The following is a 20,473-nucleotide window of genomic DNA, read 5'->3' as shown; positions in this document are numbered from 1 at the left end:
GCATGCTGCCACACTACACACCTCTGAGACCATCAATGATGACTCATACTGAGGAAACTGTATTTCCTGTCAGAGATGCTCAGTGATCCTCAGAGCAGAGAGAGGTATCATTCTTTATCTTTGATTTTTTTAAAAATGTCAGTGTTTTTAATTCAATTAATTAATTAAAATCCTGTTTATTGCATAAATAATTCCACACTCAAATGATTATACTTGTTGACACTTTTTGAGTTTTAATTCACATTATGGATTACAAATCTATGCTTTTTCTACTCTGTCTCTCTGTGCAGGTATTGCTGTCTTCTGAGTTCTTCCGTGTCCCAACTGAGGCCTTCAAACCTCATTGCAGAGCTCATGTCTTTCCTCACCATCATGTGAGTGTGAGATTGCTCTGGATTCTGGTTATATGGCCTGCAAGGTATTACCTATACCTATACCTATAAGGTATTTCAATATTGTTCATTGTATAACTTATTTGTAGTTTTTAGGCCTTAACACAAAAAAAATGTTCCTTTTTCTGTATTTTTTTTAGAATAAGCTCGTCCAGTGTGCCTGCATTCCAGCTTCACAGAAAAGAACATCAGACACCAGCGAGGGAGGATAAGAAAGACAGACACAACAACATTGTCATTCCCTATGTAGCCGGTGTATCAGAAAAACTCAGGAGAGTTTTCTCCAAATACGACATCCCAGTGTACTTCAGACCCAGTAACACACTCAGACAGAAACTGGTTCACCCGAAAGACAAAACTCCTAAACACAAACTTAACATTGTGGTGTACGCTGTACAGTGCAGCGAGGAATGCCCAGACTTCTACATCGGAGAGACCAAACAGCCACTTCACAAGCACATGGCACAACATAGAAGAGCCACCTCCACGGGACAAGACTCAGCAGTTCATCTGCATCTAAAGGACAAAGGTCAGTCTTTGAGGATGCCAATGTTCACATTTTGGACAGATGGAGGAGTGAAAGAAGCCATTTACGTCCACTGTGAGCGACCATCTTTAAACAGAGGCGGTGGTTTATGACACCAACTGTCTGCCATCTATAATCCAGTTTTGAGTTCCCTCCCCAGACACCGTAACGTCCACTCACACCCTGGGAGTGGGCGTGGGTGATTTCCTGACCTCGGGAAATCACATGATAGGGTGGGGCCAGGTTTCACAATGAGCTCACCCGAAACCCTGGCTGATTGGGACCCACACCCACTTTCACACCTTGGTTCATGTGATTAGGTAGAGGATCATCAGGGGGTTCTTTGTCCCTCTTTGGGGGGAAACTCCCACTGGGTTTAAATCTGGGACTCTCCACCATTGACCCTTAGAACTGAAGAAGCTTCTCGGATGAGAGGTGAAACGTCTTCAAGTAACTTAAACAAGTCCAGACGCTTTTCTTTCCAAGCTCCTTAGACTTCACTTGTGTTAATTACATTTTATTTGTTGTTGTTTTCTTTTAGATTTATATGCAGTGATTGGATGTGGTGGAGCTTTGTTAACCGTGTGGAAAACATCTGTTTGTGATGATATTTACAATGAGGCTTTAAGGTGACAGTTTCCATGTAATTTCAATCCTCTTACTAAGCAAAAACATGTTTGCAATTAACATATTTTTTCAGTTTTGTCTTTTGGATTTATGGTTAACATTCCTCTGTGACAGCAAATACTAAACTGGTCCAAGTAACCAGCATATCATTGGTCAAAGGCAAAAAGGACCACATGTCACACTAGCAATGAATTTTTGACTGTGTTTGTGTTAGTATAGAGTAGGTCTAACAGTGGTTTTCCACATCTGCTCTAATATATATAGATAATGGGTCAGACATATAAAGTCATTTTGAAAAGTTCATAAAGGTCATTTATATGTGTTCCTCTTTATCATTTTATATCAGGTCAAACAGCAGACTTGAGTTTTGATCAGGGTAGAACCATAACATTCATGCTAATGGTTCTACTGTTTACAGTTACTTTATGATGGATTTCACCCTGGTCACAGCACTATCTGAAAAGCTGTTAGAGGTAAAGTTAAGCCAATTAATACCTCATCATAAGTCACTCTCTAACGCAGGGCAGTGATTATTATTCACTGTAATTTATTCCACAACAATGTTCTTTATTTGATTCTTTAAATATGCACATCGATTGTTTAGCTGTGTGACTCTCCACACCTGAAATATATCACAATGTCGACTTCATTTCGACAGTATTTTGTAGATTGGTACCATATTTATCATCGAATCATCTTGTGCATTTATTAACTAAATGTTGTTTGTTTTTTTTTTGTTTGTTTGTTTGGGGTTTTTATGTTGCCATTTTTACATTTCACCAACTGTGTAAATTCTGCAATTTTACCTTGGTTTTGTTTCACATCAGTTTATCTGCTGGCTGGTATTCCTGTCTTCCTTCTCTCACCCCAACCGGTCGCAGCAGATGGCCGCCCCTCCCTGAGCCTGGTTCTGCTGGAGGTTTCTTCCTGTTAAAAGGGAGTTTTTCCTTCCCACTGTCGCCAAAGTGCTTGCTCATAGGGGTCATATGTCATATGATTGTTGGGTTTTTCTCTGTATCTATGAAGCGCCTTAAGGTGACTTTTGTTGTGATTTGGCGCTATATAAATTGAATTGAATTGGTTTTCTTTCTTTTCTAATGTTTCTGGTCATTTTTCACAGTTAAACAAGTAACTTTGAGGTTACTTCATCGTTTTCAGCTGTTATCTGTATAAATTTTTTTCCTAATAATTACATTTCTGCAAAATTATAGCAGTTCTGGTAAGTTGTAATATTTCTGCCAAGTTATTAATTTTTGACTAAATTATTACATTTCTGCTAAGTTGTAGCTTCTGGTAAACTACAACATTTCTGCTGAATTGTTATGTTTCTTCTAAGTTATTGCATTTCTGATAAGTTATTACATTTTTGCTAACTTGATGTTGTTCTGCAAAGTTATTAAAATTTCAACAACTTTTTAAACACTGACTTTGATTTCTTCAGCTTCTTCAGCTATTTTCAACTATTTTCAGCAGACAGCTTCAGCTTTACAGCATGCACACTGCATTTTCGCAGGAAATGCAAATTTTTCTAGTATAGATTTGTTTAACTGACTGAAGCAATGACAACAGTCTTCTCCTGAACAGCAACACCAAGGAGGTGGTAAAGAGTTCACCAGACCTAAAAACAAAATAAAACAATGCAGGACAGTCTGCAAAGATGTTGAGTCAGTCAGACATCGTGCAGAGCAGATGAGGAAGAAGTTGTAATCTAAAATGGAGAACAATAAATACAGCCACCTAAGCATCCTCACAGGACAAGATGAACTGCAGTGAGAGGGTCATCTTACTGCACTGCAGGACTCAGAGGTTCAGGAGGGTCTTTATCCCCATTGCCATGAGGCTTTTTAAAAGAAACTACTCACATGTTCTTCTCACATTTATTTCTTTTACTCTAATAAACACTGGTAGTAATCATATGAATTCTGAGCTAAATGGACTTGCCCTGATAGGCTTCAGCCAGCCCAGAAGCTAATACACCACAACACTTAGGGAAACTGAAACTGACTGTTATTAATGTTTTCAAACTGTTTAAGAAAAACATATATAATCTTTCAGCCTTCTAGAAAACACACATAAAAACAGTATTATATGATGTTGAACATACAGATAGGCAGTTGTTGGCCTACAGGAGTGTTCTTTATCGAAGGTTTTAAGTGCTTAAAAAGTCTGTTAAGCTCTGTACAGAGCATGCAATGTAACTGTACATTAGAGAGTGTTTTATAAACCATGTCTTCTGTTTCATTTAATAAACATGAGACTGCTTTATGCATTTTCAGCTATTTATTAGATTTTATCAGATTAAAAAACACTTAGCATAAGAATGCAGTTGAAACTATAACTTTTAAATATTGTTTAAATGAATGAACATAGCAACTTGAACATTTTAAAAAATACAAACAAAACAAATGAACTATATTTATATATATAGATCTATATATATATATATATATACATATCTATATCTATATCTATATATATATCTATATATATCTATATCTATATATATTTATTCTGTTTTTTTTATGTGTACTATTTGTTTTCCTTTGATTTTTACAGTAAAAGTGATCCTGTGCTTCTCAAACTCCTCCTCGTAGGGCTTCCACATCTCCTCTTCAATGAAGAGGGTTTCTCCAGTTAGAAGGAGAACTTGCAGCTGGGTGGACTGCAGTGCACTGCACTGCTCTGCAGTGTCCACACCAACTACAGTTACTTGAGTACGTTCATCTTCCTTTGTCTGTCAATACACAAAAAGCATATATTTAATATGGTAATCACGTCTTGATGCATGCTCAATGATCCATGTAAGTAAATCCCAAAAGGATGATTCTGTTCATCTGGACGTAGCATTTTCAAGTGGGAGAAATGTTTTGTCACTCATCCAGGTGACTTCTTCAGTCTGTTTTACCCAATCTTTTAAACAGTACATTGCATAATGACTGAAACTAGCCCACTGAAGAAGCAATAGGCTGGGAGGTCAGTTAATTGGTCAGTAATATACAAATTGTCACGGGCACTGATCAAAGACCACAGAAACCTGCAGTCCGCTGAGACTGAAGAAGTCACTTGGATGAGTGATGAAACATTTCTCCCACTTGAAAATGCTACGTCCAGATGAACAGAGTCAATCTTTTGGACCACCTATAATTCTAAACATTTTGGCAAATGACATTGCTATTACATGTTGGTACAAACATATGGCTTCTTCATACCTCAGTCTTTGTATGGGAAGTTGACTGGAGCTGTACTCCATAGGCGGAGCGGTGCACTTTCACATGGGAGATCTTTACCTGATCTCCCACACGAACGTCAACAATTGACGCCTCCCTCCACAAGGAGACAGTCATGGTATGTCCATCCTGAAATCACAAAAATGACAGAATGAAACATTTATTCATTAACTAATGGAAATCTCAAATGTGCCTATTTTCACCATTTTCAATATTACACTTTAGTTGCACCATTACCTGTTTTAGCTGGAGAGTGCGTATTGGCACCAGTTGTTTGCCTGAGCAAACTGTCCTCACTGCCGAACACTGAAAATTCAATTAAAATATAATGTCAGTTATAGTGATTGCATAAATCTGTGTGTGTACATCTAGGTGCTACTTTCTTGACTTACTACATCTATTATTTTATTATTGTTGTTAATGATAAATCTACAACCATTTACAAAATAATAGTGGTTGATCTTGTTCTCACCATTTTGTGTTTGTTTGACAAGAACAATAAAATTATTATTTTTACTTTTAAAGACAAAAAAGTAATGGTTTCTTTGAAAACCTGAAGCAATATCAATTCTGATGGAACCACAAATATTTACCTCCACAACCTCCCCTTCCACTGTCATGAGCCCTCCAGATGTTGGGCTCATCTTTAGTGGTGTTACTGGGGAAGGTGGATTAAGCAGCTCCTCCGCCTTAATGATGAGGGCCTCCGAGACTGCCAGGGCAGGAGCTTTAAAGAACTGTGTCCTTGCAGTGATATTGATGAGATAAGGGGGAGCTTGGCCCCTCAGCTCATGTCCCCTCATCATGTAGGACATGTCCTGTTTTACTTTGGAGGAGAACTCTTCAAACAAGGTGATCTTCAGCACTGTTTCACCGTCTGTGATTGCTGCCACTTTATTTTTTTTTGTTGACAGTGCTTTGACCTCTCCATCCTCAGTAACCCAGCTGATCACCTGATAAATACATAAATAAAGAAATGTATTTCTATGATCTTACTCCATAGTCACGTTCATACATGTGAAAGTCTACATCATATGATTGTTGGGTTTTTCTCTGTATTTATTATTGTACGATCTACTGTACAATATAAAGCGCCTTAAAGCGACTGTTGTGATTTGATGCTATATAAATAAAATTGAATTGAATCACCTTTAGCTGGTCACAACATTTCAACACCCGGATATGAATGGGTGGGGGCCGGAAATACGGCGTCTCAGGCCGGTTGTCAGTCAGTTTCCTTAAGGCCATTCTGAAAAAAAAAAAAGCAAAATAAACACATTAACAGGTTCATACATTTCTGCTGGATCCAGTTCTGACAGAATACAGTAACACCTGTTGCTTTCATGTCATCTCTTCACATTTTGATATAAAACAAACACATCATGAACTTCCTCAACCCTACGTGTGTTTCTGAGGTTCCTGCTTGATATTTACATACCTGAAAACATTTCAATATTTTTGTAAAAACACAAATTATCTTTACAAAATGTTGGTCTGAAAATTAATTAAACGCTTATGAGCCTTCATAAAATACATACAAATATTACAGCACATGTAAGTCTATCCAATTCACTCTGGATGGAACGCAGAAAAAAAATCACAATTTTCTTTTCCCCACTTAAAATTGTTTTCAGATAATAATTAAAATAATTATTAATTAAAATAATACTTGAAAATAGGTTACAGTGGAGAATAGAAAACAATGAATCATCATAGGAAGATTATCTGAAAAAGGATTCATGCTCCTGAAGTGAAAAACAGCAACATTACAGACATCTTAAAGATTGCCTGCCTGCCCTTCCCCCTCCCCCAACACACACAGGCCAGGTGCACACACACAAACAAAAACATAGTGCGCCTGCTTGGTCTCTGTGGCTTTAGTTCATATTGGCTCCCCTTTTTAATCATTTGAGCCAATAAAATTATAGAATTACTGTCCCTGCTTTTTGGTCAGTCCCGCCCTCCTTAACTGGGCAGAAAATGGCAATTTTATGACCAGAAACAGCAAAGTTGGGAGACGGTTGCCAGGGCAGAGTGCCAGCCTTAAGCAATTCTTTCCTACTAACAGCCCAAACGTAACGTCTTAAAGTTTATAAAACTGTTATAGATCTGGAAGATTTGTCTGATTCTGTAAGATCTTAATATTTCATAAAAAAATAGATGCCATTTTCATGAATACATTCAGATAGTTTTTTCAATTAAATATCCCTGAAACAATAAGTTCATCAAACTATGACACCTACAAATACATTGCTATCAATACTAAATGTGAATTTATCAAAAGTAATTTTTTTTCTTCGAGAGAAAAATGGAGATACACATATCGTTAGCTTCATAGCATAAGTGCCTAAGTCATTGACTTAGTCAAATGACTTAGGCAATTATGCTATGAAGCTAACGATATATAAAACATTCATAGGCCGATAGAAAAGTCAGACCAAATTTTAGGGGTACTTTGACGGTCTTTATATTCACAGGAACTTAAATGGCTAGATTTTTTATCTTTCACTACATTATAATGTGTTATACATGGTATAAAGGCACTAAAAAACGGTTTCAATATCAATACTTACGTTTTATGAAGTTCTTAATAGAGCACAAAGTAGAAGAGCTGTGACTGTGTCTGTAAGTTTCTTCAGAAAGACCGGGAAAGGGACCGCTGGTCTTTGATGTTACAAATTGTGATGCAATCTGTTGCCATCGGCCTGATTGGCTAACTATGATTGTTGTTTTTCCCAATTGTACTGCCTTGTGTTGATTTTGTCCCTTTACTTTAGGGCGGTTTTTGTTGGTGATCAGACCCGATTCTTGTCTAATTTGAATTATGAAATTATCAGTACTATTTTATAAGTCTCAAACTTACAATTTAAAACGTATAAAATTACTGGTCTTTTTTATTTTTTATGTAGTTAATGTATTATGTAGTTTTTTTAAAGTTCGACTGCTAAAGCCCTGCATGTATTTTTTTAGATGAGCTTTTATTTTGAAAGTGGCGATCTCTTTTCCTGGTGTCATGGAAGCACGCCTAACAGATCCACGTTACTGCTAGTCCCCGGGACAGAGTGCGGGAAATCAATGCGGTTCGAATACGTTCATAGACGCAGGAGTGCTAATTCCCTCCAGATTTCGTCCGAAGGCGCAGGTTTCAAGGCTGCACACGGTGACTGAGCATCCTAACATTTCAAAATTCAAAGGGTCAAGCTTCAAGGTTTTACTTCAAAAAGGTAAGCTAAACTTGGTCAACACATGACAGGAAAAGGTAAATGTATTAGCTATGTTAAATATAAGTGCCTAATCGTGATAGCTTGCTGTAGGGTAAAACACTTAAGGTCAGAAATCTTTACAGTTGTGTTCATTGTAAAGCTGTTGTTTAGGGTATGTTTAAAATAATGTATTATGTAGTTGCACCACCACAGTTATGAAACTCAGAAATGTAATGATGTAAAAGCTATAGTATGGTTGGGGTTTTGGCTTGGTGAGCTTACAGCCTCCTTAAAATCTGTCAGAATTATGTACAGACAGACTGTTTAATTCATATAACCATTTAATTCAACAAATATATGAAGAAATATGTCAAAGTTAGTATGACTTTAAATTTATCATTGTAAACGACCACGGCAGACCCAGTGGCATTTTGATATTTTTTATTAATCCCTACATGGTTGCTGTACATTCGCACTCAGAGCTGCAGCTCTCCTGCTGCCAGCTCAACATAACACCAACAACCCAACCACAGGACCCAGTACAATATTTAATTCGGCGGGGCGTGATTGCGGATGCCGTACAGGTGTGTCCGCCTCCTCTGCACGGCACCGCAGGCTACGCCTCGCCACATACCCCCATCGCCTGACTGAGGCCGGGGAACCATCCGGCCGAACGTACTCCCCCCACCGCAGGCGGAAGGTCGGCCGCGTGGCAGGTGAACGCGGCGCGGTCGGCACGGTCGTGCGCCCCGGCTCGCAGGCGGCTGGGCAGATGTCCGGCAGGCACCGGCCTCTGGTGGAGGTGAGGCCGCTCTGCTCACCCCGCCAACCTCGGGCTTCGGTGCCGCGGACTCCCCTAGCACGGGCACCACCGACTTATCCCGCGGCTTCTCCGCCCCTCCCGGTGGGAGCAGCTGCCTCCGCCGCTGCCTCTCCCGGCTGGAGCGGGTCCTCGGGCACCGCCTCCGCCGCTGTCTCTCTCGGCTGGAGCGGCTCCTCGGGCGCCGCCTCCGCCGCTGTCTCTCCCGGCTGGAGCGACTCCTCGGGTGCCGCCTCCGCTGCTATCTCTCCCGGTTGGAGCGACTCCTCGGGTGCCGCTTCAGTCTCTCCCGGCTGGAGCGGCTCCTCGGGCGCCGCCTCCACCGCTGCCGGCTCCGCCGCCTTCTTCCGGGGCGCAGGAACAGGCACCGGTCCCTGCCGAGCCCCAGCGGCTCCCACGCGAGGTGTGGGGACAGGCGTATATACATGTGTGTGTGTATGTGTATATATATGTGTGTGTATGTGTATATATATATATATATATATATATAATTTAGAAGTAAAGGCTTTAAAACCAAGTAATCGCTGAAAGTACAAACATCACTAATGTCACATAACTTTGCCGACATGTGGCCAACAGTAATGTTTTAATGTTCTTCATTAAACATTCGCACAAAAATCAGTGACGTTATATTCATTGACAGTTCACTCTTCGGCCGCTGCCTTTTGCCATATTTTGCTGCAAAATTATCTACACCCACTGCCGCGCTATGAATTGTGGGATATATGGGACCACAAAGCGTGCACCGGACCACGCTTGATATTTGGGGAAATCGACGGCGCATTTGGAGTATGCATTTGAAGTACACTTGGAATTGGGACAGCCGTTGTCCCGTGGCGGTGACGTAATCACACTCAAAGTGTGCGGTCTCTTAATTGGGACACAGCCATAGTGTGTGTGTTCACCTCTGTTTTCGTTAGATTGTCTGCGTTACTTCTACGTTCTCTGCTATCTATCAGCCCCTGTGTTTTCTCTGCTGGACATCCCCTCTGAGTTTCCACGTCTCAGGTTTTCTAATGATGTTTCAGGTATAGCTTTCCCAGCTTAGGTTTTGTTTTTTCTTTTTTGTCTCTTTCTCCTAATGCCACACACTTTGCCTCAGTAACTGTAACATTCAGATGACTACTATCCAATTATTTCTCTGATGGTTATGCAAGAAGAGCCTAATAAACTTAAAGCCAGAAGACCGTAAAGCAGAGGTATAACTGTATGAGCTACAAAGTTTAAATGTTTTATCACAATCATAGTGTGCAGCTCACAAACAGCTGATTGTTTTAGTGTTTTCTCTGAAATATCAGATGTAACTAGTGATGTCACAATGAAAATGAAATAATATTGAACAGTATAGAATCAGACATGTTAGAATTTGCTTAAAATTCTACTTGTTTTATTTTTAAAAATTGTGCAACATTTTGTTTTTCAGATGTTTTTGCTGAATTGATCAAGACTGACTGTAAGAGTGTAAACATCGAGTAACTATGATGTTCGAGCCCTCTCAAGAACAGGTAAATAGTCATTTAGAGATTAAATTTGTCCCAGTTACTTTGCTCTACTCTGTCTGTAAAGCTTCACTTTTGTCACACTTCCTGCCTCCAAGAAGCTGAAGTAGAAGTAGAACTCTGCACCAGAACCTTTTTGTGACTTTTGTGACATTTCTGTCAATGGTGTAATTGTTGGTCTTTTGTGAATTCTAAGTAGGTGATTACTGAAAGGCAAGAGAGAAACCGAAGGCATCAGGTGACCTGTGATATGTCAGAGCTACAGAGAGGAATATTTGTGACAAGTATCCAACATTTGGGGAAAAATAGTTTCAAAGATGCATATTAAACAGGCAAGCTTTCATATTTAGAGGACAAAAACTATTACTTACTTTTAATCATTATTATGTGGTTAAGTACTGGACTGTGTGCTTTTGAGGCCAAGTCACACAGGGTTTCTTAGCTTAGACTGATGAGTATTTGAAATGTCAGCAATTCTTGATTGTAACACCTTTTATTGTAGTTTTAACACTGATGAATCAGCTTTCATAAATGAAGCAAATGTTTCATTTATCTATATTAATACCGTAAGTAATGCTTAGTAGAATCATCTTTGCTGAATCCAATGGTGAAACATGGAGAATTTTTCCTCTACTCTGAGTAGAGCTAGATTTGGTTAAAAACGACAAAAATAAGTATGGCATTTGACAAAATACTAAAGGTTTTTTGCTTTGCTTTTTGGAATGTTTGTAAGTTGTGCATTGATAACTTCCCTTTTTAACCAGTGTCAAACAATGACTGGGTGACCAGTGTTGTCATCATCAGGGCAGGCCAGCACAGCAGGAAAAGTGAAATGGCCAGGCTGAGAGTTACAGTGTGATGCAAAAGTTTGGGCAACCTTGTTAATAGTCATTATTTTCCTGTATAAATTGTTGGTTGTTACAATGAAAAATGTCAGTTAAATATATCATATAGGAGACACACACAGTGATATTTGAGAAGTGAAATGCAGTGTATTGGATTTACAGAAAGTGTGCAATATTTTTTTTTTTAGACAAAATCAGGCCGGTGCATAAATTTGGGCACCACAAAAAAAGACATGAAATCAATATTTAGTAGATTCACCCTTTGCAGAAATTACAGCCTCTAAACACTTCCTGTAGGTTCCAATGAGAGTCTGGATTGTGGTTGAAGGTATTTTGGACCACTCCTCTTTACAAAACATCTCTAGTTCATTCAGGTTTGATGGCTTCCAAGCATGGACAGTCACACCACAGATTTTCAATAATATTCAGGTCTGGGGACTGAGACGTTGTACTTGTTCCTCTCCATGAAAGCCTTAGTGGATTTTGAGCAGTGTTTCGGGTCGTTGTCTTGTTGAAAGATCCAGCCTCAGCGCAGCTTCAGCTTTGTCACTGATTCCTGGACATTGGTCTCCAGAATCTGGTGATACTGAGTGGAATCCATGTGTCCCTGCACTGGCCACACAGCCCCACAGCATGATGGAGCCACCACCATATTTTACTGCAGGTAGCAGGTGTTTTTCTTGGAATACTGTATTCTTTTTCCTTGATGCACTACGCCCCTTGTTATGCCCAAATAACTCAGTTTTAGTTTCATCAGTCCACAGCACCTTATTCCAGAATGAAGCTGGTTTGTCCAAATGTGCTTTAGCAAACCTCAAGCGGCTCTGTTTGTGCTGTGGGTGGAGAAAGGCTTCCTCTGCATCACTCTCGCATACAGCATCTGCTCGTGTAAAGTGCGCCGAATGGTTGAACGATGCACAGTGACTCCATCTGCTGCAAGATGATGTTGTAGGTCTTTGGTGCTGGTCTGTGGATCGACTCTGAATGTTCTGACCATTCGTCGCTTCTGTCTATCCGAGATTTTTCTTGGTCTGCCACTTCCAGCCTTAACTTGAACTGAGCCTGTGGTCTTCCATTTTCTCAATATGTTCCTAACTGTGGAAACCGACAGCTTAAATCTCTGAGATAGCTTTGTGTGTCCTCCCCCTAATTCATGATGGTGAACAATCTTTGTCTTCAGGTCATTTGAGAGTTGTTTTGAGCCGCTATGTTGCTACTCTCCAGAGAAAATTAAAATAGGAGGGAAACTTACAGTAGACCCCCTTAAATACTCTTTCTCATTATTGGATTCACCTGTGTATGTAGGTCAGGGGTCACTGAGATTACCGAGCCAATTTGAGTTCCAACAATTAGTTCTAAAGGTTTTGGAATCAATAAAATGACAACAGTGCCCAATTTTATGCACCTGCCTGATTTTGTTTAAACAATTATCACACACTTTCTGGTCATTTCACTTTTCAAATATCACTGTGTGTGTCTCCTATATGATATATTTAACTGACATTTTTTATCATAACAATCAATCATTTATACAGGAAAATAATGACTATTAACAATTTTGCCCAAACTTTTGCATCACACTGTAAGTTAGGCATCGGCTGGGTGTTCAGTTCTCACCTGTTCCTGTTTAGGGAGAGACATCAAGCCTCTTAGGGTAAGAAAGAACAGTAGAGAACTCAGCGATTATGACAAGTCCCCTTATTACCACTGTTTGTCTCACAACCAATACCATTTTTTTCCTGAAGCCTAAAGCTTACCATATTGTTTTAATTAAACCTGCAGCAATGTGCTTTTTTTCTTAACAAAATGGCACATAAGAAAAAGGTTTAATTTTGACACTTAAATTTATTCCCAGAAATAACTTTTAATACTCAGGTAAATTTAATATCAGTTATTTGTACTCAAATGCTATTTATTAAAATTATTTATACTTGTATTAGAATGTTACTGTGATAAAGGTATCCTTTTAGGTACTGTACTCTGTAGGACACTAAGAAAGGACAGTGATCATATTCTGTGAGCCCTGGTAAATAATGGTTGTTCACAGAATTATAAATGACTTTGACTGTAACTCCTGCTCCATCTTGAGCGCCATCATCTAACCCTGAAAAAGTCTCTAGCCTTTGTCAGTATGTGTAAGACTGGCTTTCTATATGGTTTAGTGCAGACTGAGCTTCGGGACCCTGTTGTCCTTTTTTTCTGATCGGTGCTGGTGTGTAGCTGGCAATGCAGTGTGTAAGCACACTGTTTTGCCCTTTCAAACAGTACATTTTTCAGAACTGAAGCTGCAGGTTGTATCTTCACACCAGCACCGAGACAGACCAACAGTGGGACAAATCCAAACAGCAGTAAGTGCTGAGATTCATATTCAGGACTGACCCTTTAATGTTCTTTTATAACCTGTTATAAGTAATATGTATAAGTATTTTTTTTCTTTTATATTTGTTATTGCTATTTTTTTTTTCAGGGTTTGGAACCAGGGCCAGTTCCATGGATCAATGAACTCAAAGACATTTTTGAATAATGATGCAGGTACAATGTCAAGTTGTTGTTGTTATTATTATTATTGTTATTGTTATTGCCTAGATGACTTTCACAGTGCCTTGTTTTATCCTCACATTATTATGGTCCTTTAAAGGAGTACGCTGTACAAGAACTTGGCTGGTGACCCACTTTACATCTCCTTGCTAAACACTGGAAAATCATGCAAAGACATTGATGTAACAAATTGACCTCTTACCGCAACCATGGCCTTCAGTGACAAGAAGACCAGTCTTAAGACAGCATTGGTGAGCGTGTTCTCTAACCAGGAGCCCAGATTACCCACAAAATCTGTAAACATTTACCAAGATCCTCCTCTTTACCTGCTACTGCCACTCAGTACAGGCTGGATCCCACACAGAGTGTGCATGTCTACAGTGAGGAGGAACTCTTCAACCTTGAAAGCTTACTGGTCACAGAGGACATGGTACATAAGATTGAGACAGCAAAAGGAGAACAGACAGCTGACCAGGAATGGCATCAGCTCAACAATGCAAGGATCACATCTTCATCTTGTTATGTGAGGGGTGAAATTGTACAGAGAATGCTCTATTTTGAGACATATGTCAGAATACTGGAGAACAAGGAGAACAAAATATTTGACACCATTATTGTGCCCACTCTATCAGATGAGCTATTTTTCTGTTTAACTCATTACTATTGTGCTAAATCATACTATTTCTGCTTTTAATAGGATTTGTGCCAAATATAGTATTTCTGCTTTTTATAGGATTTGTGCTTAATATACTATTTCTGCTTTTTATAGGATTTGTGCTTAATATAGTATTTCTGCTTTTTATAAGATTTGTGCTTAATATAGTATTTCTGCTTTTTATAAGATTTGTGCTTAATATAGTATTTCTGCTTTTTATAAGAATTGTGCTTAATATAGTATTTCTGCTAAATGTAGTATTTATGCTTAATCATACTATTTCTGCTTTTCATAGGATTTGTGCTTAATATAGTATTTCTGCTAAATTTAGTATTTCTGATTAATTATAGTTTTTCTACTAAATCATAGTACAGTATTTCTGCTTTTTATGGGATTTGTGCTAAAACAAAGTATTTCTACTACATGTAGTATTTATGCTTAATCATACCATTTCTGCTTTTTATAGGATTTGTGCTTAATATAGTAATTCTGCTAAATTATAGTATTTCTGCCAAATTATAATATTTGTGCTAAAACATAGTCTTAATTTAAAATTACAATATTCATAGTTCATCACAGTGTCTCTGGTAAATCACAATATTTCTGCTCTGTTGTACTATTTTTCTAAATCATAGTGTTTCTGTAATGTTTAAGTATTTTTGGCTAAATATATTCTTTCTGTTATCTTATACTATTTCTCCTAAATTCTTGTATTTTTGAGAAGTTATCATGTTTCTGGTAAGTTACAATATTTCTGCTAAATTCTGCTATGCTATTGTATTTCTGCCAAGTATTATGTTTCCTCTAAGATATTGCAGTTCTGCTAAGTTATTCCATTTTAGCAAACTTCTTTTGCTTCTGCAAAGTTTTTACAATTTCTGCAACTTTTCAGCTTTTTCAGCTACTTTTTGCATGCAGCTTCAGCTTTAAGCATCCACACTGCATTTTCGCAGGAAATGCAAATTTTTCTAGTTCTAGTTGCTTCCGTACGTTTTTTGGCACTTAACTAGTCCCACAATTTTCAGCCGATTTTCACCGTTCAAATTTTTAACTATTCTGCTATTTCTGCTAATGTACGCTATGACTTTTGGTATTTTTTGCTATTATACTTTTTAAAATATTCCACTTTTTTCCTTTAATTTGTCCCTTTGAAATGAATGGGAAACTTCCGCAATTCTGCTAAAATATGCTTGTTTTTGAAACTTAACTACTTCCTCATATTTTCACCTAGAACCATTCAAACTTTAAAATGTTCTCAAATTATTGGGCTATTCAGGTATAAATCAGCTTTTTCAAATCTTTTACCGTTTTACTTTTATGCCTCTTAAAGTTTTGAGTTGCAAAATTGTGATTTTTCACAAAATACATGTGTTGTTACAGTGGGGCCACCCTGTTTTCCACCCTGATTTACGAATAAATTCTTTACAAATCCTACCATGTGAATTCATGGATTTTTTTTTTCACATTCTGTCTCTCACAGTTGAAGTGTACCTCTGGTGCAAATTACTGACCTCTGTCATCATTTTAAGTGGGGGAACTTGCACAATCGGTGGCTGAGCCACACAGGTATGCACACGGGTGTTCACTGCTCGTAGACTTAAATTACACCTTTCTTGGCTGCTACTTCGAAGCACATTGTGCGCTGTCTGTCCTGCGTGCTGCACAACAACGTTGAATATTTAGTATTTACTGCTGTTTACACTTAGCTAGATTAATGCAATGGTGTTGTGTTTAGTATGGTTACAATGGTGACTGTGTGGGGACGGTTGGTTATAGAGCACCTGAGGTTATGATTGGTAGTCTATTTAATGAAGCAATAGACATGTGGTCCCTGGGGCTGGTAGCTGTGGAGCTTGCTACAGGGTTTCCTTTCTACCCTGGGAGAAATGATTATGATGTTTTGAAATTCATCATACAGACCCAGGGACAGCCACCAGATCATGCTTTAGACTCTGGCTTATACGCTGATAACTATTTCATAAAAGACAACTACAACGGACAACGCTGGACATTTAAGACCGAAAGACAATTTCAAGATGAGACAGGTTGTCAGTCCAAGGACACTCGATGCATAAGACTTAAGTGCCTCGATGACCTTGAACAACTACTGAAGATAAGCGGGTGTTGGGGAAAAAATCCAAAATGTATTTGTCAGCCTAATCAAAGAGATGTTAGCATTGGATCCAAACCAGCGCATAACACCCTCGGAGGTTTTCCACCACCCCTTTTTCAATCCTGGCCTCTCTAAGAGTTCTCCCTGCACTGACATGAGTAGCACAGGGGGACAAAACCTTGTGGTCTCTCAGCAGCCTTCTAGTTGTAAAAGAGAAGAATCACAGAAAATCAGCTGCAGTTCCCAATACTCAGAAGAATTTTCTCAACAAGAATATGTCAACGCATCAGCCAACACATCCTCCTCTATAGATGATCTTGAAATATCTAAAGGGACCCTTTTGGGAGGTCACTACGAGGTCGAGGGTTTCCTTGGAGAAGGGCGCTTTGGTATTGTAACCAAATGTCGCAATACAAAAACCAACGAATTTGTTGCTATTAAAGTCAACGAGAGAAACCCTGAAATTCTGCAACAGGCAAAAATGGAAATTCTCATCCTGGAGCAGCTGCGAGGCTTGGATGCAGATAGATGCAACATTGTTAAATGGAACAACTTTTTCATCGACGGTGACCGCATCTGTTGTGCCAGACTGGTATCTTTGCAAGATGGCAGCTGTCGAGCTAGCGCTTGAGGAGAGAGTCTCCCTTCTCTATTTACTGTGGAGAGCAGAGCAGCGGCGTAAAAGACGTCCTCGCCGTACCTGGGTCCATCAGGTCCTCGAGACGCGTGAGCAGTTTGGTGAGTTTCACCATTTGCTACAGGAGCTGCGCCTGGATGACGGCAGATTCCAGCGACATCATCGTCTGTCACTCGGCCAGTTTGAGGACCTGCTTTCCCGCGTCGGTCCCAGAATTGCCCGCCTAGACACCAATTACAGGCGCTCAATCCCACCAGCAGAGCGCCTGTCCATCTGCCTGAGGTTAGTAAAAGTGTTTAATACGGTAGTCCTTTATTGATACCTGCGCTAATATATGCTAAACCATCCATTTATACACTGCTAACATGGATGTGCTATGCTAACAGTGAATGCTCTCGGTGTTTACCGATAGCAAACTGGTACGAGACGACTTCATAATATTTGTAGTGATACTCAGACGGTCTCATCAAGTCCCGATTTAATTCGATTTATGCTGTTATCAGTGTTTGAATGATAGCATGGCTGTGGTGTCATAGGTATGCTCTCGGTGTTTGCTGATATCAAACTTGTACTAGGACCAATGTGGGTTAATCTTTGTAGTGATACTCACTCCTTTTTTCATTTAGACCTGGTTTAATTCTGGGATAGTTGAATATTTGTTTATAATCACGGCAGATTGTTCTAGATTATATCAAATATATATCATGTAATTATCCTTATAATCCACCCATGGCTCCAACACCATTGTGAAGTTTGCTGACGACACAGTGGTGTTGGGTGCCATCTCCAATAACGATGAGGCGGCCTACATGGATGAAGTGAAGAATCTGGCATCGTGGTGCCAGGACAACCACCTCCAGCTGAACGTCAGCAAGACCAAGGAGCTGGTGGTGGACTTCAGAAGGGGTCAGCACAGAGACTACAAGCCCATCATCATCAATGGAGCGCCAGTGGAGAGGGTGCAGTCCTTCAAGTATCTTGGTGTTCACATCTCCTCAGACCTGACATGGGCTGCCCACATTCAGGTCCAGACCAAAAAGGCTAGGCAGCGCCTGTATCACCTACGACAACTGAGGAAGTTCAGGGTCTCTCCAAAGATCCTCAGGATTTTCTATACAGGCGCTGTGGAGAGCATCCTCACACAGAACATGACATCGTGGTTTGGGAACAGCTGTGTGAAGGACCAAAAAGCTCTCCAGAGAGTGATCCGTACAGCAGAACGCTGCTGCAGGATTGCTCTCCCCCCGCTTCAGGACACCTACACCAGGAGATGCCGGACTACAGCAGCGCAGATACTGAAGGACCCGTCCCATCCTGGCAACAAACTGTTCCAACTTCTGCAATCTGGTAGAAGGTTCCGCATCTTCCGGGCAAGGACAGAGAGACTCAAGAGGAGCTTCTATCCCCAAGCCATCCGTGCCCTAAACACACACACCCGCCCTCTCACATCATCTATAATTGACTGAGACAGGACTCTCTTCCAGACACTCTAAACCAAGGAACAATGTACATTTCAAATTCCTTTAATTTTAAATATGTTTATATTGTCTATCCTGTAAAATAGTCAGATGTCTATTCATATTAATGTACAGAATTCACCTGCTTGCTGCTACTACTGCACATTCACCCAGTGTATATACTATATGTCTGTGTGTGTGTATGTGTGTGTATATATATATATATATATATATATATATATATATATATATATATATATAATGTTCTTCCTCTACACCCCCCCCCCCCCCCCCCCCCCCCCATTTTTGCACATGTCGAGGAGCGTGTCAGGCTACATTTCACTGTGTGTTATACTTGTATAACTATGCATGTGACAAATAAAGAACCTTGAACTTGAATTACAAAATGTTTTATGTAAGAGTTATGTTTTGTAATTTTGTAATTTCTATCATGTATTTTGTAACTGCAGTACACATAATACTCATTTTAAACACTGTTGTCCAGGTTCCTTGCCACCGGGGACTCCTTCAGGACCATCGCGTTCAGTTTTCGAGTCGGTGTGTCCACGGTGAGCCAGATCATCCCCCAGGTAGCGACGGCCATCTGGGACTGTCTAGTGGACGATTTCATGGCTGTGCCTTCAACTGAAGACTGGCGGTCCATCGCAGAGGGATTCCAGGAGCGCTGGAACTTCCCTCTCTGCTGTGGAGCTCTGGATGGGAAGCACGTCCAGACAAAGGCACCCCCCAACTCAGGATCCATGTTCCACAACTACAAGGGAACTTTTTCCATTGTTCTCCTTGCGGTTGTGGATGCAGAGCATCGCTTCCGCGTCATTGATGTTGGGGGGTACGGGAGGACCAGCGACGGTGGTATTCTGGCCAACTCCACCTTTGGTCAGGCTCTTCGGGCTGGGACTCTCCATCTGCCTCCTGACCAGCCTCTACCTGGTGGAGAACACCGTGGAGCTCAGCCCCATGTCTTTGTGGCTGATGAAGCGTTCCCGCTGCGGCGTGAGCTCATGAGACCTTTCCCTGGACGCCTCCTCCCTTTAGAGAAGAGGGTCTTTAACTATCGCCTTTCCAGGGCCAGGATGATAGTGGAGGGTGCCTTCGGTATCCTCTCCTCACAGTGGAGGTTGTATCGGCGCGCCATAGAACTCCGTCCTGAAATTGCGGAGAAGTGTGTGAAGGCAACGTGTGTTCTCCACAACTTTCTGCGCTGTGTGGACGAGAGAGGGGCACCTGCTGTGAGAGGTGTGGCGCCTGCTGTGGTGGAGCCGTTGCAAGACCTGGGTCGTATGGCAGCAAACAACTCCTCCAGAGAGGCTGTCCTGGTGAGGGAGAAGTTCATGGCTCACTTCTCGGCAGAGGGAGCTGTGTCTTGGCAACCAAAGGAGTAGCCTGTTTGAAGTCTGAACGACTTCCCCACAACGGCTCTTTTAAGAGCCACCCACAAACCTCTAAAGAGTGTTCCTGTCTTTTTAACATTTTCTTAATAAATGGAGCTCTACTCCAAAATAAACTAACCTCTTTTTACTCTGCAACTTGTCTTCACTATGTTCCTATATACAGTGTGGTGCAAAAGTTTGGGCAACCTTATTAATAGTCATTATATTCCTGTATGAATCGCTGTTACAGTAAAAAATGTCACTTACATATATCATATAGGAGACACACACATTGATATACACTACATATTTATGTTATTTCTCTTTTTTTGTGTTACCAATTTATGCACCTGCTTGCTTTAGTTTAAACAGTTATGGCACACTTTCTGTAAATCCAGTGAACTGCATTTCACTTCTCAAATATCACTGTGTGTCTCCTATATGATGTATTTAACTGACAATTTTTATTGAGACAACCAACAATTTGTACAGGAAAATAATTACTTTTCACAATGTTGCCCAAACTTATGCATCCCACTGTAT

At 40.1% G+C, this 20,473-nt stretch overlaps 2 protein-coding genes and 1 long non-coding RNA gene across 4 annotated transcripts; 2 read left to right on the top strand and 1 right to left on the bottom strand.

Moving 5' to 3' along the window:
* Positions 1–151: 151 nt before the first annotated feature.
* LOC146694509 (uncharacterized) lies at positions 152–2,965 on the top strand. Of its 2 annotated transcripts, none has more exons than XR_014914896.1 (2): positions 152–418; positions 533–2,965. It is a non-coding gene; the product is annotated as an uncharacterized LOC146694509 (long non-coding RNA). The 2 variants fall into 2 exon arrangements; XR_014914897.1 differs by having other exon boundaries at positions 152–444.
* A 1,086-nt stretch (positions 2,966–4,051) lies between these two features.
* Positions 4,052–9,198, bottom strand: LOC146694508 (uncharacterized). Its single transcript, XM_085478748.1, has 6 exons — positions 8,610–9,198; positions 5,922–6,021; positions 5,366–5,725; positions 5,010–5,078; positions 4,755–4,901; positions 4,052–4,279 (listed from the first exon to the last, which is right to left on the bottom strand). Exons 2-6 carry the CDS (start codon positions 6,018–6,020, stop codon positions 4,052–4,054), a joined length of 903 nt encoding a protein of 300 aa, XP_085334874.1. The 5' UTR covers position 6,021; positions 8,610–9,198.
* Positions 9,199–13,886: 4,688 nt separating this feature from the next.
* On the top strand, positions 13,887–20,054 carry LOC146694507 (uncharacterized). Its single transcript, XM_085478747.1, has 4 exons — positions 13,887–13,928; positions 14,021–14,200; positions 16,889–17,364; positions 19,045–20,054. Exons 1-4 carry the CDS (start codon positions 13,887–13,889, stop codon positions 19,940–19,942), a joined length of 1,596 nt encoding a protein of 531 aa, XP_085334873.1. The 3' UTR covers positions 19,943–20,054.
* The last annotated feature ends 419 nt before the right edge of the window (positions 20,055–20,473 follow it).

The sequence above is a fragment of the Copadichromis virginalis genome, linkage group LG14, assembly GCF_057382275.1.
Source record: "Copadichromis virginalis isolate Kocher_CV1m ecotype Utaka linkage group LG14, C_Virginalis_male_GT1.1, whole genome shotgun sequence".
Classification (NCBI taxonomy): domain Eukaryota; kingdom Metazoa; phylum Chordata; class Actinopteri; order Cichliformes; family Cichlidae; genus Copadichromis; species Copadichromis virginalis.
Note: the sequence above shows the minus strand (reverse complement) of the source record. Positions and strands in the feature narration are given on the sequence as shown.